This window comes from Panthera tigris, chromosome D2 (genome assembly GCF_018350195.1).
Source record: "Panthera tigris isolate Pti1 chromosome D2, P.tigris_Pti1_mat1.1, whole genome shotgun sequence".
NCBI classification, from domain to species: domain Eukaryota; kingdom Metazoa; phylum Chordata; class Mammalia; order Carnivora; family Felidae; genus Panthera; species Panthera tigris.
The window spans coordinates 85852164-85868550 of record NC_056670.1 but is presented as its reverse complement, the minus strand read 5'-3'; the positions used below and the strand labels follow the sequence as shown (position 1 = coordinate 85868550).

The 16387-nt window shown below is 60.7% G+C and overlaps 1 protein-coding gene across 3 annotated transcripts in view; it reads right to left on the bottom strand.

The window, feature by feature from the left end:
* LRRC27 (leucine rich repeat containing 27) overlaps positions 1-16387 on the bottom strand; it is a 35994-nt gene that overhangs the window by 7145 nt on the left and 12462 nt on the right. For all 3 annotated transcript variants that reach the window (XR_006208942.1, XM_042959872.1, XM_042959871.1), the window contains exons 5-9: positions 14374-14526; positions 12127-12433; positions 11070-11237; positions 7813-8011; positions 239-357 (exon numbers count right to left, since the gene is read on the bottom strand). Coding sequence is in view for 2 of the 3 variants with exons in the window: in XM_042959872.1 (XP_042815806.1) it covers positions 239-357; positions 7813-8011; positions 11070-11237; positions 12127-12433; positions 14374-14526 (946 nt within the window). In the remaining variant the exon portion in view is untranslated. The remainder of the gene's footprint in view (positions 1-238; positions 358-7812; positions 8012-11069; positions 11238-12126; positions 12434-14373; positions 14527-16387) is intronic.

Genomic DNA, 16387 nt, shown 5'->3' with positions numbered 1-16387 from the left:
CCAGCGGTCATTCCCGGGGTGCAGATGCTGGGTCAGCATCGGGGGTGTGCTTGGTCACCTGCACCGGAAAACTGCAGAAATGCCACGCCCCCAGCAGCTGCTGTGCCCGCCCTGCCCCGCCCCCGCTCCCCCTCCCCCTCCCCCGGCCTGCCCCAGATGCCAGCAGGTGCCAGTGAGTGCTGGGGTGTGAGCGCGGCCACCAGCGGGCAGCGGGGCTGAACTCGGACCCGGGACCAACCTCATTTCTTCACTCGCTTGCGATGACTTCTCTTTCCTTTGCCTCATGTTTCCGGGTGGATTCACTGGCATTTTCTCATTGTCTGCCAAATCCACGGCACAGGGAATCTTTGACACCACCTAGGAAAAGGCAAGACATTTTCAGGAACCTAAGGAAATGCTGCCGTTCACACAAAGCCAACCGCCCGCAGGCAGTAGACTCATCCTTCCTCCGAGGAGGCTGCCGGCTGGACGCTGGTCGGTGGGAGGGCAGGGTCCGAGGGGGGATGCCAGCGGGCCTGGAGAGCTGCCCGCAATTCTGTCCACAGGGCGGACAGGGGCCGTGCTCTAGAGTGGGTTCCACGCCTCTCGAGTGGGTGCGGCTGTATTTTGGATCACTGAGTTTCAAGCTGATAGGTAAGTGCTCCTGCACAACTGACCCGTGAGAAGGTAGGAAACGTCCTGTCATTGGGAAGCCTGTGTTTGTAAACTCACTGCTCTTGGATCCATGACGTCACGGATCAGCACGGATAAATGCTGAAAACCCAGGAGAAGCACTCGGGGCTGGCTTTTCCTGATAAAGCCCACCGATTCCAAGTGAGGACCTGCAAGGTCCGTGGGATGCAGGTAGAGAACAGCGTTCCTGTCTGCCGGTCCCCGGCCCCAGGTGGGATGCGGCGCCGCCCCCATCGCGGGATGCCCGGCGGGGCGCAAACGTGTCCTCCGGTAGCGCCAGGACCCTCCCCGGCAGCCCCAAGTTCACGGATGGCGGAGAGAGGGCACAGCTAGGGCAGAGCAAGATGCGACAAAGGTTCACATGTTTCTGGAAGCTCTCTGAGAATCGCAGGCCATGTGAATTCATTTTGGAAACAATTTCCTTTCTAAGTTATGGCTCTGCATAAAATATGTCCAAGCAGCACCGTAAATGCTGGAGTACTCCTTACGTCTAAGGGTCTGAGGACCTGATGCCAGGATTTCTGGTCACCCGGGCTCTTGGATTTCCTCATCCACCTCTCCGGAGTCGCACCTTTCATCGCCTGCAGGATCCCCCTTCCTCCTTGTCTTCCCAACCCCTACCTGGGTTTGCCTTTCTAGAGCCTTCCTTCCCTCCTCCCTCCTTGGGCCACACCCAGGTGTCTGCCTGGCTCTCCTAGTGTCCTAACCAGCTGCTGCCTCCACACTTTCCTGACTCCCACCTATGATACGCTCCCATGGCAGGTGGGCTTTGTAAATGTCTCCTTTGGTGTGGCCCTGTGCCCTTGAGGCACCTCAGACACTCCCCAACTCTCAGGGAGCAAGCCTGAGAACCAGACTGATCTCTCCCTATGCCAGGGGGCTTTAGACTTGTGTGTGTGTGTGCACCTATGTGTGTGCACCTGTGCCCGTGTATACCTGAGTGCATCTGTGTGTGTACACACCTATGTGTGTGCCTGTGTGTGTAGCTGAGTGCATCTGTGTGTATGTACCTGTTCATGTGCCTACCTGTGCATGTGCCTGTGTGTGTACCTGAGGGGACCTGTGTGTCTCCATCTGTGCATCTCTGTGTGTGTACCTCAGGGCACCTGTGTGTGTGCACCTGGGCCTGTGTCTGTGTGTGTGCCTCTGTTCACATGTGCCTGCCCCTGAAAGGAGAGCACGCCCTTTAGGGCATCGCAAGGTGGGCAGAGGGAGAGACATGGCAAGTGTGGGTGTGGGGAGAAGGGCAGGGAGGGAAGGGAGGGCAGGGAGGGCAGGGGGACTCCCGAGGAGGGGAGGGGAGGGGAGGCAGGGCTCTGACCAGGGGCTCCTCCGGCTGAAGTCTGCAGGGGCCCACGTGCTGCTACCCAGACTGTGTCTATAATCACCTCATGTGCCACAACACCTCTAAGTGGATTAGCAGGGCAGGACCTGGTCTGCCTGGTTCATGTGCCTGACTCTGGGAAGGTGCTTAACCCCAGGGGGTGGGGGTGGGGGTGAGAGAGGGATGAGGGAGGGGCAGAGTCGGGGGTTGGGGGGGGGCCAGAGCTGGCTTAATCCCAGTGGATGGGTGGGGGAGGGAGGGGGCTGCCACACTTTCCCAGGAGGACTCCTAAACATTTCTCCAACAGGAAGAGAAGACAAATAGAAATTCAGTAGGTGAATTTATATATATATATACGTATATATATATAGCCACAGTTTGCTATCAGTACAAACACCGAGGAGGAAGACGTCCCACATACCCAGTCCTCTGCTGAAAGCAAGGACCACAAGCAGGGACGGACAGGAGGCACAGCGGCGCCCCCACGCCCTGCAGGCCGCCAGCCCTCCACCTTCTGGGGACAGAGCCCACACACAGCACAGCCGCTTCCTGGGGAGGCCGGCGGTGCCGGCGTTCACGGGTCCACGTTCCCTCTGCCACATTGCCCACAGACGCGCGTCTCCGTACGCGGATGCCAGGAGTCGGACTGCGTGTATTAAAGCACGGGGTCACCAAGAGCTCAGAGAAGCTCGGATTTTTAACTTAGGTATTTTCCAACACGTTGCAGCAACAGCAGCGGCCACGGTGGCTGGGAACGCGTGGCCCTAGCGGGTGATGGTGTGGCAGCCACTGAGCAGAAGGAGCCTCTGTCCTGTCTTTACTGCCACTGGGGGGTCCCTTGCGGGGACAGCCTGTCTGCCTCCGCCCACATTCCTACTGAGCTCTTTAACTTAAAACAGCCTGGTGATCGTTCTTCAGATCTCAGACAGCGGCCTTTGTCCCAAGTACAAGTGTTAGCCTGTATCTTTTGACTTTGATTACGGTACTCTGGGCTGTCTAGAAATTTCAGTTTCATAAAGTTAAATTTTTCTTTTTTTCCTTTTTTTGCGTTTACTCATTTTCTGAGAGGGCGCACAAGCGGGGAGGGGCAGAGAGAGAGGGAGAGAGAATCCCAAGCGGGATCCGCACTGTCGGCGCATAGCCTGACACGGGGCTCGAACTCACAAACCACGAGGTCGCTGAAACTCACGACCTCAACCGACTGAGCCATCCAGGCGCCCCGAAGTTAAAATTTTCTATTTGTAGTTCCAAAAATTCTGTATTTCCTATTTGATTTGTGAGGCTTTTTGCCACTCCAGATCATACAAATATTTTTGAGTTTCTGTGCTACAAAATACAACAGCGACTATGCACAGTATGTCCGTGTGGTTCACAAATTATACAGAACACGATAACCTTCCTCTTCTTGCAGAGTGTTGTGGACGTCACATTGCCCACTAGAGTAAACCGTGTACAAACAGAAGCTAGCTCCAGCGATCCCACTTGTGGGCGCCCCCCCCCAAACTGAAAGCGGGGTCTCAGACAGACACCCCCGTGTCCACGGCAGCAGATTCACAGGAGCCCGCAGGTGGAAGGGACCCGAGTGTCCACCGGGGACGAGCGGGTAAACGCAGCGGTCCGTCCACACGGCACGACGTCCCTGAGCCTCGAGGGAGGGAGACGCCTGCCACGCGCAGAGGAGCCCCGAGGTCGCGATGCCCGGTGACAGAAGCCGGACGCAAAAGGACAGGCCCGGTGTGACTCCAGCCTCTCGAGGTCCCCGGAGCCGTCATGTTCACAGAGGGCAGGCAGACAGACGGGGCAGGGGAGGGGATGGGGACCTGGTGTCTGAAGGGGACAGACCTTCCTTTTGGGGGGACGGGAGAGTCCTGGGGACGGAGGGGGGGTGGCTGTGCGTGGGGTCAGCGTGCTGGGTGCTCCTCAACTGGACACCTGAAAACAGTTCACACGTTTTACGTGACGTGTGGATCTCACCCCCATCTTACAGAAGGAAGGCTTCCACGCAGCACCAGTCGCCAGCCTCCACCGTTAGTGCCGCTTAGATACAGCTCCGCCAACGGGGCCGGGAGCCGGCAGCCCCAGCAGGCTCAGCGGTCTCTTGGTCTTGACAACCCGCCCCTGCGATGTGGGAAGAGGCTGGGAGGGGGTCCCTGCAGCCGGCAGGGGGCGGGTGCACCCCGGACCCGGGCGCCAACGGGACAGGAGCGCTGCTGTGGGGCCGCGTGCACTCAGGGCCCGGACACAGGAAGAGTCCAGCCTGACTCGGGCACCCCCCGCCCCCCCAGCAGCCCTGAGCCCGCCACTGGGAGCCCCCTGCCGGGTCTGCCCCGATCGGCATCCTGCAGGGCGGGCTGAGGGGGAGCCTGGCCGACGGCAACAGGCGACACCTGGCACAGGCGACCACGGATCCCGTGTGTCCGGCCCGAGAAGCCAGAGCCTGGCCAAGTTGGAAGCCTGGTTGGCGGGGGGTGGGGGGGGGAGGATGGCACCGGCACATTCCTGGCCGGCAGGGGGTTGGGACCCCAGGAGCCTGTGCAGGTCTAGGAGCAAGGGGAACCTTCCAGAGTGGCCACACACGCTTTGAGGACCCGCGGAAGAGTGGGGGCCCAGCGGCAAGGGGAGGAGATGCCTGTGCAAAGGCCCTGTGGCAAAGAAGAGGGTCTAGGTAGGATGACAAGGAGGCTCTGGAGGGCACTGGGGGCGAGGTACAACAGGGTGAGGAGGGCGGTCAGTAGACACAGACACGGAGGCTGGTGCCCGTGAGCTGTGAGGACACAGTGTCAGAGGACTGCTCGTGACCATCTGCTGGACAGACCCAGGGATGGAGGTAGAGATGATGAGGCCCGGCTCCTGGGGACAGAGCCAGCCTTGGGGACGCCTGACCCGAGGAAGGTGGCAGGACACAAGCAGCCTTTCACGGGGTCAGGGGGGATGCTCGCGAGGAGAGGAGCTGCAGGGGAAACAGGGCACCTGCCGTCCAGGAGCGGGGCGGCACCACAGGCAGGCCTGGGCAATGGTGCCGGGACCAGCCGAGGGAAGAGGTCCGTGCGCCACAGCAAAGCGCCGGGAGGCCGGGAGCAACAGAACTGGGGCCACAGAGGGGGCACTGGCAGAGGCCCAGGGGAGGAGACGGCAGAGCCTGTGCAAGCCCGCCTGGTGGCCTCTCTTTTCTCCCTGTGGTCACCTGCTGACTGAACGGTAGAGGCCAGGGGAGTAGTCAAGCTTTGCAAGAGTGGGTAGGAAGGGGTGCGTGGGCGGGAGAGGGGAGGGCCGGGATGCCCCGACCCCACGGCAGAGCCTAGCACCCCTCCGGAGCACAGCTGGGAAGCCAGGGGCCGGCCGGGAAGGGACAGCTGGGCACTTGCAGGGTGGCGTTTCCAGGGGGCCTGGGTGACAATGGGGCACAGGCCCTGGGCCAGGAGCTGGCGCTCTGGGAGGCAGGGGACAAGCCGAGCCTGGTCTGGCCGTGCACAGGAGTGCTGGGCACGGAGGCCATGGGGCTGTAAGCACTGGTTTCCTAATTGTTTCCCGGCAGTCCTGCATCGCGGTCCCACTAAGAGTCCTGATCCTTCGACGGCACATTAACTGGCTGTAGGTCAAGGATGCCGTGTGGGTTTGCTTTCATACGCTCAGCTGGGGGGTCGGCGGGGGGGGGGTGAGGGTGAAGCATCTGCAGAAGGCCGAGCCCTGACCCCGCGGGGACACCCAGCCTCACAACATCCTTCCTGCATGTTCAGAAAGCCCCAGAAATGTTTTACGCACCTCGTAGGCCTCAGGGAGGCGAGGGCGTCCTCTGCAACAGAGAGGAAGAAGCAGGACGCAGCATGGATGGCTGCCGTCCCCTCCCAGCCTCCGGCACGGCGTGGCTTCCCGCCAAGCCCCTTGGGCAGGGTGTTCGCCCCTGGAAGGACCCTGTCCCAGGGTCAATGGCTGGGGGTTTCCCACAAGGGTGGCAATTCTCCTCCACCTGCAGCCGACACCACTGGGTCTCCTCACGTCCTCACGGCCGCCCTGCCTGAGTCCAAGCTGCCCCTCACCGCCATCTGACCGGCTCCCAGCCAGGCCTCCCACAGCCCCTCGGGGTCAGTCACGCGCTAGAGCAGCTCACAGAGCTCAGGGCACAGCAGAGGCTGCAGCCTGGGAGCAGCTGCGGGAACTGCCACACGGACGATTCGCGGGGCCACACGCGATGAGACGGGGGGGGGGGGCCGCATGGAAGATTCATGGGGCCACATGGGACAGGTGGGGGGGAGGGGCCCACATGGGACAGGCGGGGGGGGGTTCACGGGACAGGCGGGGGCCGCATGAAACAAGCGGCGGGGGCACATGGGACAGGCGGGGGAGCACCCGGGACAGGCAGGGGGGGGGGGAATTGCCCGGGACAGGCGGTGGGGGGGCCTCACGGGACAGGAAGGGGGGGCTGCGTGGGACAGGTGGGGGGGCGCATGGGACAGGTGGGGGGGCGCATGGGACAGGTGGGGGGGCACACAGGACAGGTAGGGGTACATGGGACAGGCAGGGGGCTCACAGGAAAGGGTGGGGGCGCAAGGGACAGGTGTGGGGAAGCGTGAGGAGCTGCACATCCTCTCTGGGCGCCACCCTCCCGCACCTGCGGGGCCGTTGGGATGGGGCTGAAAGCTGCAAGCCGCGCTCAGGCGGTCTTTCCGGGGACCAGCCGCGTGACGAGGCCCCACCCTGAGCCACCCGTCAGCATCAGCTGAGGCAGGCTCCCAGCGCTCCCTACGGTAATAAGACACGCCCGTCACCCCCGGCCCCATGGGGTTTCGCAGGTCTGTGGGGGCAAAGCACAATGTATTTCTCGTCAGGCCGCGGTCTCACAGGCCGGCGTGAGTCTCACACGGGGTCTCGGCTCGTGCTGCCCTATAACGCCTTCGAGACCCTCGTGTCAGTGGGGTATCCTGCTAGCTCACCCTTTTCCGTGGCCACGGGGTGACCCCGAACTTGGGATACGACTTACAGCCACCCATCTCCTGGCATGCCAGTTGTTTCCACCGCGCTGCTGTAATCGAGCTCGGACGGCGTCCTCGAGAAGGTGTAAGTGTGCAAGTCGTCCTGTTCCTGGAGCGACGGCACACGAATCTTGGATGCTTACGTGCCGTGCAAAAATGCGGGTGGTGACAGAGAAGACGGGATGGGAGGACGTAGCACGTCGCCTGTGACGCAGGCAGGCGTGCGTGCCGGGCAGGGAGCAGAGGGCAGCCCGCCCGGGGAGGCCACGCGGCGAGAGGAGGCGGGAGGCGCCGCGAGGCGCCGCTTCCTCCCAAGTTGCTGTGGCTCTGATGTGGCTCTAACGGTAAAGGACCACTGGAAGTGTCCGCGGGGAAGTCAGGTGTCTCAGGGCCTAGAAGGTCTGAGAGCCACCCGCTCTCCTGTCCCCCCGGCCAGGTCTCCTTAGTGAGAAGTACAGGCGCGAGCAAACACGCCCCGTGTGAAGGGCCGCGGTCACAGTCCCGGCTCCACCTGGCGCTCCGAGGACCCAGGGGCCAGCCCCGTGGGCACCGGCATCGGGACTGTGGGCACCCTACCAGACCCCGCACTTGGATAAAAGGGCTCCGTGTGTCTTTTCTCTTCAGGTGACAGTTGCTCTGCTTCAAAGGACAGAGGCCTCACAAGGAACGTGAGGTGGCAGCAGGACTGGGCACAGACGTTCCCATTGGGACAGCGCTGGCGGCCGGCCGGCCAGACACGAGCCTCCCGTGGGCGGAGAGCGGCCCGGCGCCCAGCCTGGCGTGGAGCGTCTGGTTCCCCCCCCAGCCCCTCCCCCGCGTCCCCCACCCCCAGTCCTGGCTCCTCACATGAGAGGAAATAGGTCTGTCAGCGGGCCGCAGGCTCCATCTCTGCAGCGGGCACTGTGGCCCCCGGACCGGATGAGACCCCTCCCGCTGGCGTCCTCGTCCCAGACTCCTCTGGGGAGGCAGGGGCTTGCCCAGGGCCTCCTCCGCTGTCCTCCGGGTCCGGGCTCGCTCCCGCCACTCCCGCGGTGCTCCTTCGTCTCTGGGGAGGACACGCGGCACGTTAGCCGTGGGGCCAGAAGCAGCCCCGGCACAGTTTCCCCCCAAACCCTTTCCCGTCCCTCCACCCAGACGGGAGGCGCCCGTCTGCTCCTGTCCCACGGCGCCAGCTCCATGCGAGGGGACAACACAGGCCCCACCCCCCCCACCCCCCGGGGCTGAGCAGCAGGACCCTGTCCCCAGGGAAGATGTGGGCTCTGGCTGAGCTCAGGAATCAGAGGCCTTCACGGTCCCCATGACACCTGAGTTCCTTCCTTCCTCTCTCTCTCTCTTCCTTTTTTTAGAGAGGGGTTGGGGGACAGGGAGAATCGCAAGCAGGCTCCATGCTCGGTGCAGAAGCTGACGGGCGGGGGGGAGGCTGGATCCCATGACCCTGGGATCATGACCTGAGCTGAAACCAAGAGTTGGACGCTCAACTACCTGAGCCACCCAGGCGCCCCAAGTTTCACTTCTGTGGCTGAGCTTCTTGGGTCCACCCCCAATCCCCTCCGCCAGGGAGCCTCCACGCTGCCGGCACAGCTTGGCCCTGCACGGTGACCTCGCTGCCCCTGCACGGTGACCTTCCAACGGTATCCGCTGGACTCACTGCCTGCCCCGCGGAGGTGGGGCTGCCGCACCGGATGCGTGTGGAATTTCTGAACTAAACGGAAAGACCAGCCCCTGGTTTGGCTGTGGTTGCAGCTTCCGGGATGGGGTGGGGTCCCAGCAAATCCTCACCTGGCCCTGGGCTCCACCCAGCTCGCATTCTGGAGTCTGGAAGCTCTCTCCCCAGCCCCACGCAGGCCCCTGCGAGGCTGCTTCCTGCCTCCCCCGCTCCCAGGAGGTTCCTGAGCCCCCTCCCCCAGCTGAGCCAGGCTCCACCACTCATCTCCGCAAATGGAGCTGTGACCTTCCACGACCTGGCCCCTGCTGTGCCCCTGGACAGGGGCTCCACCCGAGTGTCCACTACCCCTTACCCACTCCTGGAGAGGCACAGGGGACGCTCCGAGGGCTTGCATGTGCACAGATAACCAGGTGGCGTGACGGGGGTCCACGGGGCTGTGCTGAGTCTACGCCACAAGACGGGACTCTGCACGCTGTCACCAAGGGACCACAGAACGCCAGCGCGGGCCCGAGGCAGAGAAACCAAGAAGACAGTCCTCGCTTGCCCTTGGTATTCAAGAATCTTCTCCCACAGAGCTGTGCAGCATCCTGGGTGCCGCTCGAGCCCAACCTCGTGGCAGGAAGCACACGTCCTCCCGGCCACATGCCACAGTGAGCACAGCCACCCCAAGTGCCACCTCCCTGCACGCTGTCCAGGTCGTAGGACTCGCACTGACACAGGGCAGAGCGAGGGATGAGGGGGTCCAGAAGGGCGGGTTGGGCGGGTCTCACAAGACACCATAAAGAAAGGAACCTGGAGGGAGGTGGGGAGGGGGACCCTCCTGCAGCACCGTGAGAGGCACCCCAGCGGTCAAGGTCATGCCGGTACGTTTGCTCCAGAAGGGCCGGCAGAACTGCCCTGCAAAGCCACCTGTGCTTGGCCCACACCTGGAGCTGGTGGTAAAGCAGCAGATCCGGGACTCCAGCTGAAGGACTCTCTGGGGGGACCCGGGGGGCGGCCTGAGCTCCAGCCGGGGGCCTGCCTGGCATGTGGCTGATGACCAGTGTGAACGTGCCCTGGAGCCGGGACTCCAGGCATCAGCCGCACGTCAGTCATCAGGACGACAGCGTGGGGGGTGGAACGTGGCGAGTCCTGACCAGTTCTGAGGGCCGGACACCTCCCTCCTTCCACAGGAAGGGTCGGGCCCCGTCAGCATGTCCGGCGCGGGGAGGACACGGGCGCACCCCTGCCACACTGTTCCTGGGCAGTCTGTCCCATCAGAGTCCCCAGAGTAAACGCACTCGTGCGGGGAGATTTCAGGACTGAGGAGGGTCTATTCACACGGGGTGTGGCAGGCGGCCCCGGGGACAGAGCAAGAGCCCTGTGACCCCAAGCCCCGGGGAGGAGGGACGGAGAGGCTGCCAGGACCCAGGCGGCACTTACACGGAGGTGCAGGGGGAAGCAGGACCCTGCCCTCCCTCTCCGCCTCCTCTCTGATCTCCTGCTGGGGCCCCCATTGGCCAAACCCAGCCAGGAGGTGAGGGGCACTGGGGTGCCGTGGACGCAGTCCATGCTGGACGGCCTCCTGGGGCCCAGAGCGCAGTAGAGACGGGCGGCCGGTGGAGCTGGAGGACAGAGGAGCCGGTGAGGACAGGCCCCGTCCCGGCCCCCCGCGAGGCTGACCGCAGCTGCAGGCAGCGCACAGCCACCCAGGCAGGGGCAAGAGGGAACTGTGTCGGTGGGTGCTTCTCTTTTTTTTTTTTTTTTACGTTTATTTATTTTTGAGAAACAGAGTGAGACAAAGTGTGAGCGGGGGAGGGGCAGAGAGAGAAGGAGACACAGAATCCGAAGCAGGCTCCAGGCTCTGAGCGAGCAGTAGCACAAAGCCCGATGCGGGGCTTGAACCCATGAACTGGGAGATCATGACCTGAGCCGAAGTCAGACGCTCAACCGACTGAGCCTCCCGGGCGCCCCGACTGCATCCTTTTTTTAATTTTCAACTTTATTCTTTAGAGCTAGAGAGAGCGAGCGAAAGCGGGCCAGTGTGTGTGAGTGGGGGAGGGGGAGGGGGAGGGGGAGGGCCTCAGGCAGGCTCTAGGCTCGGCACAGAGCCTGACCGGGCTGGGGCTCTATCCACGACCCCGTATCATGACCTGAGCCCAAACCGAGAGTCGACGCTCAACTGGCTGGGCCCCCCAGGCTCCGGGGAGCAAGGCTTCAACGCACAACCTTCCTTAGAAGAGCCCCGGGAGCCAGGTGATCGGGAAGAGGGCAGGAGGGGATCAAGAAAGAACAAGGCATCTGAGAAGACGCTGGGTGGAGCCGACGCAGAGCAACGACCCCCCGAGGCCTGTGCCCACAGCCGCCCGCCCGAGGGAGCCAGCCAGCAGAGCACCCCAGAGGAGGCAAGAGCAGAGCCTTCCCCAGAGAGAGGCAGGCCCCGCGCCAGATCACTCACCGTACGTGCTGCTCCCTGGGGGCCAAGGCCCGGCTGTCCTCCGCTCTCCTGGCGGGAAGCCCCGCTCGCTGCCGTGGCACCAGGGCCGGCAGGACGCTCCTGAGGGAGGACATCTTCCTTCTACCGTCACAGACCCCGCGGCGAACACTCCCCCGCGGACGGCACGCGCTAGAACACAAACACGCAACACGTCCGAGCGAGGCCCGTGGGGGCCGATGGTGAACGTCCACGGGCGCTCACAGAAGCCCACGGAAGCCCGAGGCCTGGCCGCTCCCAGGGCCCGGCAACCCGGGGCTCCTGCCTCGGAAGGCTCTGGGTGGCTGGGAACCGGAAAGACAAGTGGAGTCGCGGAGAGGAAGGCCTCCTCCTTGTTCATAACGAGACGGGGGAACTGAGGGAGGGCGGGGGTGGGGGTCAGGCCCCGGGGACTCAGTGCTGGGCTGGCTGCAGCTGGACACCCACACTGCCCACCTCCAGCGCCTCCCAGGTTGGAATCGGTCGACAACACTTTGGTTTTCTCCCGAGAGTTTTCAAACCTCAGGACGGGAGAAAGAACGGCACAATGAGCCCCCGAACACCTTTCACGGGGAAGGAAGTTTTCCATCGGCCGGACCCCAGCCTTTCAGACTTACTTTTCCTAACGGCCCCCCCACGGAGCGGGGCCACGGACACCGCGGACCACTGGACACGCGTCCCTGCCGTCCGCGGGGGCTGTGCCGTGCAGCGCCACAAACCACAGTAACCGCTAGGATTCTGTGCTCCCCAGGGGCCGATTCGTGTCCCCCTGGAATGGTACCGCCCCCTCGTGTGAGTGTATGAGCTATATTCACCAGTAAACGTTCTCTTTCTTTGTCCCTCCATCCACACGCGTGCGTGCACACGCACACGCACAGGGTCTGAGTTTCTGGGTAACTGTAACCCCAAACCAGGCAAGCATCCACCACGTGACAAATGCCGACAGGGCACAGACATCTACCTGACGTTTTAAAAGATCACGAAAAGTGGTATTACAATGTTGGCCAGATCAAGACAATACAGCCTGGCTTTTAAATTTTACCTGAGAACGCGTCTGGAGCCGGAATGTTCTTTCTCCTTCGTGTTCAGAGCCGCCTTGAGGTTTGCAGGTAACTCTGCCGGTAAGAGCTGCTTTGCAAGCACTTCCTCCTGCTCCTTCTCGACAATCTCCTGCCTCAGCCTCCAAAAGCGCCTGATTTCCTCCTCGCCCGGCCAGTCTTCTGGGGAGGCAGTGGACTTGCCCAGCTCACTCAGGTGTAGCTTTTCAACAGGAGGGAGAAAGTCTGCTTTTTCTTTTAACCTCCCCCTTCGATCCTGAGAATTCACAGCGTCCTTGTCGGCCACACGCTCTGCGGACAAACACAACGGGGGAGGTGGGGGCTCCGTTGGGTGTGTCGCGGCAGCTGGTCAAGTCACTGGTGGACACGGTGCTGTGGGCCGGCTGCACCTCTACACGGCCCCCCGGAGCCGCACGACCCTGGTGACCGGCTCCCTCCACCCTCCGGCCCTTCCACTCCATGTCTATTTATACAGATGAAGCACACTTCTCTGTTCCCCCAGCCTCGATCTTTTAATAGCTTTATTTCTAATTAATTCTTGGCCCAGGTGCCTACTGTGTATGCTTGGCAAGATCGCTGTCGACCCTAAACACTGTCCTCTCCAGGTAAGTTACTTGAAAGGAAGCTCGCCAGGAACACTCTTGCCTTTAGGATTACGCTCCACTGTCCCCTCGTGGACGAGCAGCCCCACCTCCTGCCCCCACCCCCACCAAGGCAGAGTGAGGTCACAGGTCGAGCTGACACAGACTACTTTTTGGCTTTAGGTTCAAACTCGTAATACAGACACTTTGCATCTGGCCATCCTTTCTGAGAAATGACCCTGGATTCTGATCCGTCATTAAGAGACGAAGCCAGTATATTCTTTGGGAAACAAGGGTGTTTGCGGTTTGCAGCAGCAGGCAGGCAGTAGACGAGGCAGAGGCACGGAGCTGTGGGCACTCTCCCCGTGCCCTGGGCCCTTGCCATCCCGGGGTTTGCCAGACTCACCTCCTACCAGCACCCGCACATCTGCGCCTGGGTGTTTCCTCCAGCCCACGAGGGCCAGCGTGCAGGGCTGGGGACTGTGCGCCCCTCCGTTCGGCGAGGCATCGCTGGTCTGGAGCCCGTGTGCCCTACTCCCCCACTCTGCTGTGCAGTAACCCCTGGGCCTGTGTCCAAGCGGGAACCCTGTGACTGCTGAGGCCTTGTGAGACCCAGGTCCTGACCCGGTCCGTGGGGGCAGCACCCGAGGGGCTGTGACTGCTGAGGCCCAGTGGGGGCTTCCCACCTCTGTTGGCCTCCTCCCCTTCCCCACGTCCCCCGCTTCAGCCTCCATGCTGCCGCCTGGATCATCTCTCGAATCAGTTACTGGCCCTTGAATCCTGACTCAGGAACTGCTGTTGGGGGACACAAACTAAGACACTTTGCAAATACAATCGGTGTTTACGATGACACATTCTGGGGTCATTTGTTTGGATTTGGGAAAAAGATCAGCACTTCCTAATTACTTTGGCCATTCCTTATGTTTCCTGAGACAGACTTAGTAATTCCCACACTTTGACTGTATCACATGTGTAACTATCATGGCTGCTTCAAGTCTAGGCGTTTTCTTAATCTAGGAGCTGTGTTTAAGCAGTAAAGATTTCGATGCTCCGAAGTAAATTTTCAGAGCACTCACTTTTTTCGTGAGCATTCAATTACAATTCTCTTTTACGTCTACTTTGTCTGAGTGGAACCACAGTGCTCCTTCCCGGTTAGATTATCTCGTGAGCACGTGAGAATGCCTGGCTGGATGGTCCGCACGTTGAAAACACAGGATCAAATGTTGAGTGAGCGTGCACCCAAAAAGTGGCAAGACCACGGCCCCTTGCCCACGAGTAAGGGCGTGTCACTGCTCCTGTTGCGAAATAGTTGTCGGACGGGCCGAGGGAATTTCCTGAAGCAGGTGCCTGGTGAGGCTTGCTGGTGAGGAGTTTCATTCGATTTACCCAGTGAACTTTTACCAGATCCCACCCTAGACGGGCTCTGCAAGGGGCGCGGAGAGCGCAGACCCATGAACACAGAACCGAGGAAAGACACAGCTCCGACAGGCCGGCACGGACCCCCGATCGCGGTGTGAGTCCAGCAGAGGCCACGCGAGGCCCAGCGTGCTCCCCGTGACGCCACTGAGGAGACAGGCTCCCTGGGTCCTGGTTTTAACAAGCAGTGACTTCAGTTCTAATGCAGTTTGGTGCAGTGACGGTCCCACCAACCTGGAGAAGCTGACCCTCGGGGAGGAGGCCGCTGCATGGCGCAGGCCTGCAGGAAGGCCAGGATGGCACCCAGTCCCTTCTGCACGATGAGGGGGGCGGGGAACTCCAGGGGGCAGTGTCTCAGGTTCAAGGCTCTCAGTGTGGTCACGTTCCCTGTGAGAGAGGAAACCACACCTTCACACACTCCTCCACGGAATGAAACAAGGAGGAAAGATTAAAAATCCTATTGGGAATTTGGGGTAAAATGATACGACAGATGTCTGAGCTTTGCTGTAAAAAAAAAAAACAAACAACTCTGCAGTGGAGGCAGATCGCACAGGTGAAGACCAGGCGAGTCACAAAAGGAAATAAATGAAACAGAGTGAATGGAAGAGACGGTGACAGCCCTGAGGCAAAAACCAGAATACGAAATTGCTGTATCATCTGAAACGCAACAAAACCTCGGGGAGGACAACGTGACCCATACTCAGGAAACAAGCGTCACTAGAAACTGTCCCCAAGCAGCTCAGATGTTGGATGTAGCGAACAAGAAATTCCAAGCAGTCACAAATATGTTCAAAGCCACGAAGGAAACCATGTTTAAATAATTACAGAAAAATATGGTAAAATGACTCAACAGGGATGAAATGTCGACAGAACCAGAAATTATAAAAAAAGAACCAGCTAGCAGTTCTCGAGTTGAAACTGCAAAGACCGGGGTGGAAAGTTCTCTAGAGGGACCCGGCAGCAGACACGCGACGGCAGAGGACACAAGTGAGCTTGATGAAGGGAGAGAAACGCCATGAGATGGGGAGAACTCCGGAGGCCCGCGGGACAGCCTCACGTACGCTGGTGCACACGCCCGGAACGAGAGCCGCAGAGGACCCGAGCGGGGCCCGGCACGCTTCTGGGGAAACCACGGCGCACGTGTCCCCCGCTCGCTGACAGACGCCAGGGCAGTGTCCACAAGTTCACCCCAAGTAGGTGACCGCCAAAGGCAGTCACGCCTGGAAACATCAGAGTCACCGAAGACGCAGACAAACGAGCTTGAAAAGCACAGAGGAGCGACAAACCATCACACACACGGGCACAGGGGTGACTTCCGGGTCAAACAGTGGAGGCCAGAGCCCAGTGAACGGCACGCTAGCGTGCTGACAGAAGACACCTGTGGGTCAAGCGCCCTGAGCCCACCCAGACGGCCCTGCAGGAACACGGGCGAGAGGCAGCCGTCGGATCGCCCGAGCTGCCCGGCGGCGGTCGGTGACCCGGCTCAGGGACTCCACGTCTCCCCCGCCGTTCGCACAGTTTCAAGTCCAGCTGACCGCCCCTGGACGGAGGGAGAGAGTACAGCAGCAGAGGACAGAACCCGCGAGCCGCGAGGCCAGCAAACACAAAGTAGCAGGATCCGGAGCAGAGACGAGAGGGGACGGGAAAAGAAGGGCAGACTCGAGGCCCGCAGGACACAGTGGAGATGCCAACACCCACCGAAGGGCGGCCCAGGGGGAGAGAAGAAAGGATGAGAAGGAAGCAAGGTCTGCAGAAAGAATGTCAATAGCCAGGGGTTGTCCAGCTCTGATTAAAGACCCCGCTAAAGGTTCCAGAAGCTCGGTGAACCCCAAGTAAAGCGGATGCAAAGAGAGATGCGCCCAGGCACACCGCAGGTAAACTGCTGAAAATTAAACACAAAGAGAGGAGTTTTAAGCAGCCAGACGAAAAAAGATTCATCGGTTTTAAAGGAAAAACAGTAAGACCGACAGCTGGCTTTTCAGCAGAAGTTAGAAGCCAGAAGACGATAAAGACATTTTGAAAGTAGTGAACACACCTCTGAAACCTGGGTTCTCTACTCAGCCAGACAGCCTCCAAATATGATGGAAAATAAAGATGACTTTTTAGAAAACCAAACTTGAAGAATTCATTACCAAAGAGGAAACGATAATACTAAAGGGAGATCTTCAGGCCACGATGGTCATCCCGGGTGAAAGCAGGCAACTTGAGAAACGAAGGTTAAACACGTAAGAAAATATAAATAAATACT